Source organism: Epargyreus clarus, unplaced genomic scaffold (assembly GCF_041222505.1).
Source record: "Epargyreus clarus isolate Ecla_fem2 unplaced genomic scaffold, WU_Ecla_fem_2.2 ptg000010l, whole genome shotgun sequence".
Classification (NCBI taxonomy): Eukaryota; Metazoa; Arthropoda; class Insecta; order Lepidoptera; family Hesperiidae; genus Epargyreus; species Epargyreus clarus.
In genome coordinates, this window is record NW_027332218.1 from 4,401,150 (window position 1) to 4,412,106 (window position 10,957).

A 10,957-nucleotide genomic window follows, 5' to 3' on the forward strand; every position below is an offset into this window, starting at 1 on the left:
TAATTAATATCGTTATTTAATCTGGAATTTAGGATTATATTATAATCCACTATATTGTTTATATATTATTATTTATTTATTTAAATTAATGTTATAGTAAAACTTTACCTTTAAACTAACTTTACCGTAATTTATTTAGTTATACCGATCTTAAATCTGTATGTTATATTTCTAAACGCAGTATCAAAGACGTCAAAATCAATCTGTTTTATGTCAAATGATATTGTCAACGTCAAATCATTACAGTTGTTGCCTTGATTTTATTTTATATATTTCTGGTTTCCCTCATCATATTTCGCTAGTTCGCCGTGACCGATGGTAAATTACGTCACGCAATGCAAAGAATATATCGCTGTACATAAAATCGCGTACGTGTTAAGAAATCATGTCAGCATTCGTAAATCACAGGAACGAGAGTTTTGTGAGTGTGGACGAGGCGAGTTCGAAAGACAATGTAACTTATTATAAAATAACAGTTAAAGTGGGCCATGTGCAATGGGACGTCTCGCATCGGTATAGTGACTTTGTGGAGTTGAATGACAAGCTTATAGCGGACTTTGGGGTCGCCAAAGACTTGTTACCTCCGAAGAAAGTTATACGGAATAAAACACCTAAATTCGTAGAACAACGACGCGAAGCACTGAGCGACTATCTCAAGAATGTCTTCAATTTCCTACGACTGTCTATGCCGACAATCTTTGCTCATTTTTTAGACTTCCATTTGTATGACATTTTCTTTTTACTACAAGACTTGGCTAAGAAATTGTACCTTGAAGGCGACAAGTTGCTACAGAATGAGAAATCGCACACACTTTCACCCATGGAGGTTTGTATTTTCTTTCATTTATTAATGAATTTTGCAATTAACAAATAATATAAATTTGAGATTTTGAGTATATAAACTCAAAATTATAATGTTACTGATAATCAATATATAAATAATAAAGAAAAATCCAAGTCAAGCTAATGTTAGTCATATCAATAATCTACTATATAAATATATGCATATCTATGCTGTGAAACTCTTTGTTCTTTACAATTAAGACACAATATATATCAATAATTTATAGATTTATTTGATTTCAATATGATTGAAGTAGAAAACAAACATGCAGTCCACTTAATGATAAGTGGTCAATGCCTCCCATGAATATCTGTAACCAACTTTGTGTAGAAGAGATATTTACATCGTCTACCTTTTACTGTCTCACCGCTCTGAGGGAAATAAGTTAGGCCCACCAGGTAGTTCCCTGTAGTCCCGGGACTAGAATAGGGCTACACCAAGTGCTGAGGACGGCCACATAACCCAGCGTTGCTCCCACATGGTCGGGTAACTTGAAGATTTCCTCCTCGAAAACAAAAATAAGGCCCAACATGAAGTCAATTACAGATGTGTCGCCACTCTTGATGCCTTAGATGGTCACCTCGCAAATAATGCTCCTCGCTGCTTTGCGATAAGGGTACCTACTGCAGACTACTTAACCTTGGCATTCTATTCTATTTTTGTTCAATAAAAATGTATATGCTATGCTATCCACATCTTTCCACAGCAGTATAAGCCACGTAAAACTGCTAGTCCACTCTGAATATAGAAATGAGTCATGTCGCCACAGCAAATTGTATGACTACACTTGCTTGCAACAACTTCAGAGCGGACTAGCAGTTTGGCGTGGACTATACCAATGCATGAATTGTACCTATTGACTGTTAGAATACCTGTCGCAGTAACTATTTGACATTTAAATTTCATATTTTTATATTTCTTATTAAACATTAAAGAAATATAAATGTGTAATATGCATCAACATATAAGATTGAAGACAAGGATAAAAACCTATTAATGAGTCATATTACTAAGAATTAAGATTGTAAAGGAAATTCGTAGGATAATTTTATAAATATTGTTTATTAAATCACATATCATTGGTATTAAAGATAACGCTCTAATGATTAAGGAAAAACAAAATTTTACATTGAAATAAATATTTTATTCATTAAATTAATATTAAATTATAGTTTTGCGTATTAGTATAGGTGTGTGGAACATCCACACCACATCCACGTTTGACTTATGTATTTACCCTCAGGAGTACCAACGTATCTGAGTTGGTTACAGATGTCTAAGGGAGATAATGAACACATACCATCAGGTGGACTACATACATGTTTTCCTTTTCAATAATGAAAAAGTAATTTGTGTTATAGTTTCATCATAATAAGTGAATATAAAACAAAGAGTTGGTAAGGATATCTGTTAGGCAATCTCCTGCCGGGCTAGGTGATCATGCAAGGGGAGCGGCCTTGCTTTGATAGTCTCTGTTCGAAACTTTTATATGTACAAGGTGTTTAGAAAACTTCGATAGAGTGGTTCAGAATACTCGTGGTGCCCAATCTCTTGACGTCGAAAAGCTAGAACACAGTTAACAAGTAGTGTACATAGTGTGTAGTGCATAGTAGCAGGAAGTCGCCACACCTATTTGTACAGTCTAAAAGTGTAATATAGTTGTGTTGGCTACATATTTGATAAATAAAAATCATTCCATTGTACAAATAAGACTCATAATAATTCAAATATGTTACAGCTGCATGCAATCAGTGAGAGATTCAAAATGGCATGCCCACAAACCGAAAAGCAAGATCAAATGTACGACTTCAGCCACATCCTAGACTTCTGTTCTCAAGTGAAGTCACTGAACATCGAAGGCAGCTATGAGAAACTCGGTACAAGCAACATAGTACCAAATGAGCTACAATTTGATCTCATACCCTTTAAGTCTTTGGTGGATTTGAAGATTCTCGGCGTACCCATGAGCTGTATACAAAGTGTTGGTAAGTAATTCTTTAGAAATATATTATTATATTTTTTTTATTATATAAGGGTAGCACACAAGCATGCAGTACACCTGTTGGTAAGTGGCTACTGCTGCCAATGGACGTCTGTAATGAACTCCTGATAAGGCATCAGGTTAGATTCCTATCTGAGATCAATCTATGGACTAAGCTGGAATGTCTCAGTAAAGTATGTCTCCTTACTACACTCTTCAAACCAGGCTGAAATAGGTATGGTAGTAGTGCCACAGCTGAACCACAGAGAATCCTTCAAAATAAAGGTATTAAGGTAGTAGAAGGCCAGACACATCTATTTGTAATGTATAACAACAGCGTTAAGAGATGCTGCGGTGCTGTGTTCTAGTTTGAAGGGCACGAAAACATTCTTATCTGAGCAATGTTTTTTCCCTCAAAGGTACTTGCTATGTGACTGTGGCTGCCCTTAGATAGGATGCTAATCTTATCTGTGATTAATTGCATAATATATCCGTAAGTGACTGTAGCCACGTGTTATCAGATGGACTGCATGCTTGTTTGCTATTACTGCATATAAAAAAGTAGGCATTGGTTCTCAGACTTTTTACATCCATTTTTCGTTCCTTATCTTTAAATAAAGAGGAATACTTTATTTAAAGATAAGGTAAAACATCTTGAATTAGCTTCAACAGTTTTATTTCCGCAATTTCAGTTCATAGCTAAATCAGTGTATAATATTTATACAATGTCATTGGGATAATTAAAACCTATTAAGGGTCCTTTCACACAGGTAGTAGAGCCGGTCGGCTCCTCTTATTATCTCACACGAAGCGCGTTCAAGTATTGTTAATGACAAAAAAAAGTGCACATGCTAAAATATATCTTAATACAATTATTCAAAAATCTGTTTCCAATGTCATAAAAATCTGTTCTCCTCTCCGAGCCGGTCTGTATGAACGGACCTTAAATATCATTATAAATTAAGATGCACTTTATTTTAAATTAAAATATATTTACGATATGTAATATAAATTGTCTTGCTTGACATCATCCGGCATGATTACTGTGTATTTAATAAATACAATCAGTTTTATGAGTATAGGCTGATTTATGTGAACAAATTAGTTGACACAGTTGATATAATATGTTTAAAACACGTTTCAGCCCATTTAGATTACATTAAAACTGACTATATTTATTGTGTTATGTATTGGAAGATTGTATGAATGACCTGAATATTATGACTGAATACAGATCCTTTCAGACAAAAGTGCCTCTTAAAATTCTACCTATAAAAAATGTATAATTTAACCAAACGAATAATGGAACCAACAAATAAATATACTAGTTTATTAAAAACCAAAATTATTATGTAAATAAACCCCTTTTTCAAATATTGCTTAATTGCAAAAAAAGTATTAATCAATGTCGCGCTTAATAGATTGAAAGATGAGTTATCTTTGCGGTAGCCTCTTTTTTCTAATTTTATAATAAAAGCATACAAGTGAATCTTAGGAATGACAATAATTACCTACTTCTAGGAAGTAAAGTATTTTTAAACATATGTGTTAACAGCAGTGTGACTTATGTGAACCATATCCATACTAATAAGGAAATAATACGGTAAAAGCAGCATTTAATATATAAACTAGATCATTAACGCATAATTATGCTTTCTCTTACTGTTATGCGTTCCGAATCTAGAAATGCATACCTATTCCGGATTTTTGAAAGATTAAACTAGAAAATGAGCACCCAGTCCACCTGATGATAAACGGGTACTGTCGCTCATAACTGTAACCAATTCTAAAAAAATAAATAAGAAAGTACGTCTGCCTATGCGAAGGGGAAGAGTGGCTGCGAACCCCCTTAATCTTCCTCTTATGTACGCCCATACTCGACCTAATATAGGACTCCTGGCCTATTTCAGGATTAGCGATAGATGTCCATCTACATATCCACTTGTTTGGGTGCTGCGTGGCTCAAGATCGAACCCGGAACTCTGTGTATTAAACAAATATGACCATTCCGTCACACGTCATCATATCAAGTTGTTCAATAATATATGTAATGTTTGTTCTATTACAGGAAGCTTACGTGACACGCTCGTTAGCCTGTCAGTCCTAATAGCGAGCGTGGTGTCTCTAAACGAGTTCCTGTTGGTCGACGTGCTGCACAAGGACCCCTCCAGCTTAGCTGATACGGTGGTTAGTATTGACATTGACCTTTTCTATGTACAGTGTGTTATTTGTAGGTATATTGTTACTGATTACCCGCGTGCGGTCGCTATGTAGCATTGACATGCAAAAATCTATAGCAGTGTTATAACTGCAGGAAAAGTCATTTTCACTGTCGCCTATGGACATCTGTAATCAACTCTATATCGAACAGGGGTTGTACCTATACCTCCGCCACGATGCGAAGAGAATTCATGTAAACAAACCGATATTAGGGTCATCAAAATTTTGGTACTGTAAAAATTACTATTATCCTTGTTTTCATTTTTAATTCAACAAAAAACTTCACAATTAAATTGTATCCATTATTTCTATACCTTATTACATGCAAAGTACTCTCACAACTTTCATATTGTTGCGTATAGACAAAGATGAATAAAATATCCTTATCAGTAAGTAAGTGAAAACCCTGTAAATAAGCGTATGCCAGGTAATAAGAACTTTTGGTTACGATTTTGAAAAATCGAAACAGTCCATCAAAAAAAAAGAGTACGTAAATTTCTTTACAACCCCACTTTTACTGCTTCATTTTAAATTAGCTGCATAATAATTGCTTTATAATCCGACTATTTAAAAAACACAATTGCGTTTCGTTTTATTTAAAGTAGCAAATAATATTTTTTGAAGTGTAAGCTGACATTTTAATTTATCCACTATTTTCGTAGTATATGATTAAATTATTATTTGAAAATAATTTTATTTATACTAATGTATAATATTTTAAATATAACTTTATAATAATAGTTCATTGTTACAAATACAAAAAATACAAAAAAAAAACATTTTGTTTACATTGACTGCTTAGCTATAACGAAACGCACTCTCCGAATTTGGTCGTGTTACAATGATGTTTACAACATGGCTGCTTACGATTACGAGTACTGTGCGTGTTAATATCTCTGTTATCCATTGTTATTTGTTTGTTAAATATTCCTGTTATAGTGTTGTTCTGTTATTTTGTTGAGTTTTTTTTTGTTTCGTTTTGTTTGTTTTGTTGTTCTTGTTATAATGAGTGATTCCCAACCGGGTCCGAGTGGCCTGCAGAAGTTTTCTTCTCCAAAGAAGAAACGAGCGAGGTGTTCACTCAGTTCCTCGGAGAAAACAGTTATATGTAACATTTATAAAACTATCGAAGAAATGTGGCCAAATAGTTTTATATACAGTAAAGATGTCGCAAAAAAAACTGCAGAAACTGCCGGCGTACATTTGAGTACTGTGTACCGAATAATAAAAGAATATCGAACTCATAAACGAGTTTCGTCACCGACTCCAGCTCCTAAAAAGGGGACAATAATGGACAAATTGGACGATATGACCTTGAGTGGAATTCGTAGGAAGGTGCACATGTTATTCTTTGATAACGATCCACCAACAATTGAAAAAGTTTTAAATTTAGTGAACGAGGACGACAGCTTACCAAGCTTTAAAAGAACTACCTTTCAAAAAGTTTTAAATAAACTGAAGATTAAATATTTGAAACGGTCGAGACGAAGTGTTCTCATTGAAAAGGAAGAAATTGTGCGATGGCGCTTCTATTATCTTCAAAAAATGTTAAGGATGAGAGAACAAAGACGCAAAATTTATTATTTGGATGAGACTTGGGTTAACGAAGGTACATAAACAATTTTAACTTATTTTTTATATAGAATCAATCATTTCTGTATACTTATTGATCTTTATTTAAACAGTAACCATATAAATTATTATTAATAAGTAGAATTTAAATGTCATAGTCAATATTTTATCACATCTTTGGCACACACTGTGTATAAAATTATTTATATTAAAATAATTTAAAGCAATAATATATTATTTGGTTTCAGGACATACAAAAAGTAAAATATGGCAAGACCTTTCCATTGAGTCTGCTCGACAAGCCTATCAGGAGGGACTCTCAACTGGCTTGAAAGCTCCATCGGGAAAAGGGAAGCGCTTGATAGTTGTACACATTGGTATGTTATCATCCTAATATTGTTAGCTTAAGATCACATAATTTTAGATGTGTGTTATCATGGAATTGAAAAAAGTTTTGTAAAAAAATAAACTCATGCATAGCTAATCAGGTTAACGTAAAAGTATAGTTTCTATGCCATATAGTCAATATATGATCACTAGACTGCTACATGTACTTTTCACATTTTAATATTTATCATTTTTTTATAGGTAACGAGGATGGATTTGTGGAAAATGCAGACTTAATTTTCGAAAGTAAAAAAGGTGAAGGCGACTATCATAGAGAGATGAACTCGAAGGTGTTTTAAGAGTGGTTCTCTAGAACTCTGGAAAAATTAGAACCAAACTCCATAATTGTAATGGACAATGCCCCATATCATTCTCGACGCTTGGAACGAGTTCCTTCTATGAATTGGTTAAAAAAAGACATACAAAGTTGGCTAACAGAAAAAGGTATCTCGTTCCAAGCAGAGATGATAAAAGCACAGCTTATCGACTTGGTAACACCTGAACGGGAAAAATACTCAGCATTTGTATGCGATACAATGGCGAAGCAGCACAACATTGAGGTATTAAGATTACCACCGTACCATTGCGAATTAAATCCTATCGAGTTGATATGGGGCCAAGTAAAAGGCCATGTCGCAGAAAAAAACAAAACATTTAAAATAATTGATTTAAAAAAAATATTAAGTGAAGCAATTAAATCTATAACTTCTGCGGCATGGCAACAATGTGTCAATCATGTAATTAAAGAGGAAAAGAAAATGGCAGAACTTGACGGCATTTCAGATAATGTAATTGACAATTTTATTATTCGAGTGACAGACAGTTCAACAAGTCCATCAAGTTCTGCCAGTGATGAAGAAGATGAATAATTTATTTATGATGGTATTCTTTCCCGTTTGATGTAATTCCCGTTTGACGTAAATTTGATGAATAATAACAACATGTCTGTAATTTTGAACAAGACTCTTACAGACTATAATAATTACAATCTGGAGTTTACTAATATCTGCATTCTCTTTATATATAAAAGTACTAACTGGACTAACCTTCGAAATTTCTTCAGGAGTCTTATTCAAAATCTATAATGGGCGGCCAAAAAACCTTAAGGATTTGTATTTTTACATGATGTATTACATACTTGTAATTTGTGCTATTTAATTTAATCATTTTAACCCGTTCATACATGTAATAATAGCTAAATAAATATGTACAAAACTCCAAGTTTTTATTTTTATTTTTAGTTACTACTAAACCAATTTCAATTTTATTTTCCAATCTACTCTGGGAGTAGAGTATTTACTAACTTACAGTCTATTTATTCTCTTAGAGTCCAAATACGAGGCGTGTACATATTGCCATGGAGGATATTAAACTACCATTACTCTAAATTACATTATTTTATTCATTCTGATTAAAATAGAATATCACACAGCATAATATCTAAGAAAATTGTATAAATTCACTTAATACGCATTTAAATGCTGATTTAAAATATATCTTGCGAGATTATTCTCGAAATCTAATTAAACTCAAGGTCAAATATTTATTCACAATATTTAATTCAAACCAGACATTAGGTATAGAATAGGATAGAAAATAACGGAAATTTTCTTTTATTTTACATAATATTATACATTAATAAATTGTGCTAATGAAAAAAGGTTATTGTTATATGCCCGTTATCGGTTGCTAAGCGACGATTGTTGGTAAACATTCTTCTTCCAATTTGGCTGGAGTATAAAACCTAGCGTTGCCGTCTAAACGACTAAAGGACTAAGATGATCACCGCATAGTTAGCCGACATCATATGTATTTTCTATATGTATGACATATGTATTTTCGACTTTTTACTAACTATAGTTACGTTATCTTTAATATTAAAAAAACTGGGATGATGTCTGAAATGGGACAGATTTGTACCATGTTATCCATCGGGATTTAAAAAAATAATAACATTTCCACATAATCTAAGTGGGTGAAACATAATCGTGCTGTTGAGTCAGATCATTTTATCAGCTCTAACTAGGTTATACCATTGGGTTACACATGCTCGTATTATAATAATATGGTTATCACTACCGAGCTATTATATGAGTTATCAGGCATTCAAATGTCAAGCGTGAAAACAACGCGCTTTGAAAATGTTTATTGTGGTTCTTATGTCATCAGAGTTAATAATATTATTTTTAACAAACCATGGACTTATAAGTTCTAATTCTATGGAACTAAAACTAATTAAAGTTCTTTTTGTATGTATATAATTTTTAGCAAATAGAATTGTTATTTATAAAAAAATGTTAGTTATATTTTTTAGTAAAATGTAATGAGTAGTTATAATGTTATATTTCTGTCTATAATCATTACATATAATAACTTTGGACTGTAATAACTCTTTCTACACTCACAGCCCCACACTAGGATTCCCTGTATCGTGGGTGCTATGGACACACACAGATACAAATACACAAACACCCAGACCCAGAAACAGAAATCTAAATTCATCATTTAGAAGTCTGTCTGGCCGGGGATCGAACCCGGGACCCTCTGCGCGTCAGACCGGCATGGTGACCGCTCCGCCACGCGGGTCGTCATTATTGTAATTATGTATTACAGGATAAAACAACATTTTGCGGAATAACATTGTGAATTAAATTTATCGGGGAAAATAATCGTCGTAAGCTAATTTGGATGCGGAAAAATATGTATTTAACTACAAATATTAAAACTTTTGTTCAACATTTTGTTTTCAGACATGGAAGAAATTAACAATGATAAACTTCGCGAGCAATAACATAAAGAATATCGATTGGGCAATAAAACTTGTTCCAAAATTACAACACCTGTCTCTATCTTCGAATAAATTGAGCGAACTGTGCGATATCTCCTGCCTCCACGAGCTGCGAATACTAAATCTATCTATGAACAGTTTCGGTCTATGCGAGAATTGGCATGCGAAAATCGGGAATATTGTTAAAATCGACCTCTCACAGAATAAAGTGGTTTCTTTACAAGGCTTCGCGCGATTATACTCTCTAGAAAGCTTAGATCTGAGTTGCAATCTCATAACAGATGTGGAGGAGGTCCAGCATATATGCAAGTTACCCTGTTTAGAGTATCTCTGGTTGACAGCGAACCCTGTCGCCTCGTCGATAGATTACAGGGTGAAGGTCATCGAACAATTCAACGCGCGGATGTCGGAGTTATGTTTGGACAACGAAAAGGCCTCTGAAAAGGAATTGGACACCGCGAGAGTGCTACAAGCTTTAAGAGTAGTGAAGGAGGGGAAAACGCCGAGTTTCCTGCAAAATAACAATACCAGTCACAGTTTTAGGAGTTGATGTTTTTAGCTTTAATTTCTAACATTCCGTTGACTTAACGAATAACTTCGATGTAATTATTTTAATGTAATATTTTTTTTGTAAATAATCTTATCCTCACTGGGTGTGGAATTGATAGTGTCTTTATGTATATTTGTACGTCGTATTGACACTTATTGTGATATTGGACATAATAAGCTTTAGCTGTAAGGATTTTCTTTGTGATGTATGTATGACATAAAATGAAAATGTTAACTATTGACCAATAACTTAAGTGAGTCCCATTCACTCTATTTAACGCCTGTTACTTATATCATAAAACTTAACCAATGTTTGCTTATCAGATTTCGAAATTTGACAATTATGGCCTTAAAACTTGCCTAATTACGAATTTTGATTGGCGAAAATTGATCAAGATTGATTATAAAGAGCGTTAGATCTTTATAAAGGGCGTTAGATCTTTTTCGTTATCGGGACGTAGTATTCAGTCTATAAGTATTATTATTGTGATTGTAAATTAATTTATTTTACAATGCATTAACGATTAAATTTTTAATGTTGTATATGTTGTTTCATTATAAAATCCATTTACTTAATTTTTTTAAAAAATTGTGTTTTACTAGCTGACCCGGCAAA

General features: G+C 33.3%; 1 protein-coding gene and 1 long non-coding RNA gene across 2 annotated transcripts; both read left to right on the forward strand.

The window, feature by feature from the left end:
• Positions 1-228: 228 nt before the first annotated feature.
• Positions 229-10,760, forward strand: LOC140745353 (nischarin). The gene is made up of 4 exons (XM_073077138.1): positions 229-826; positions 2,583-2,829; positions 4,894-5,012; positions 9,755-10,760. Exons 1-4 carry the CDS (start codon positions 386-388, stop codon positions 10,340-10,342), a joined length of 1,395 nt encoding a protein of 464 aa, XP_072933239.1. The 5' UTR covers positions 229-385; the 3' UTR covers positions 10,343-10,760.
• On the forward strand, positions 5,829-8,225 carry LOC140745354 (uncharacterized). The gene is made up of 3 exons (XR_012102656.1): positions 5,829-6,654; positions 6,866-6,994; positions 7,206-8,225. It is a non-coding gene; the product is annotated as an uncharacterized LOC140745354 (long non-coding RNA).
• Positions 10,761-10,957: the final 197 nt, after the last annotated feature.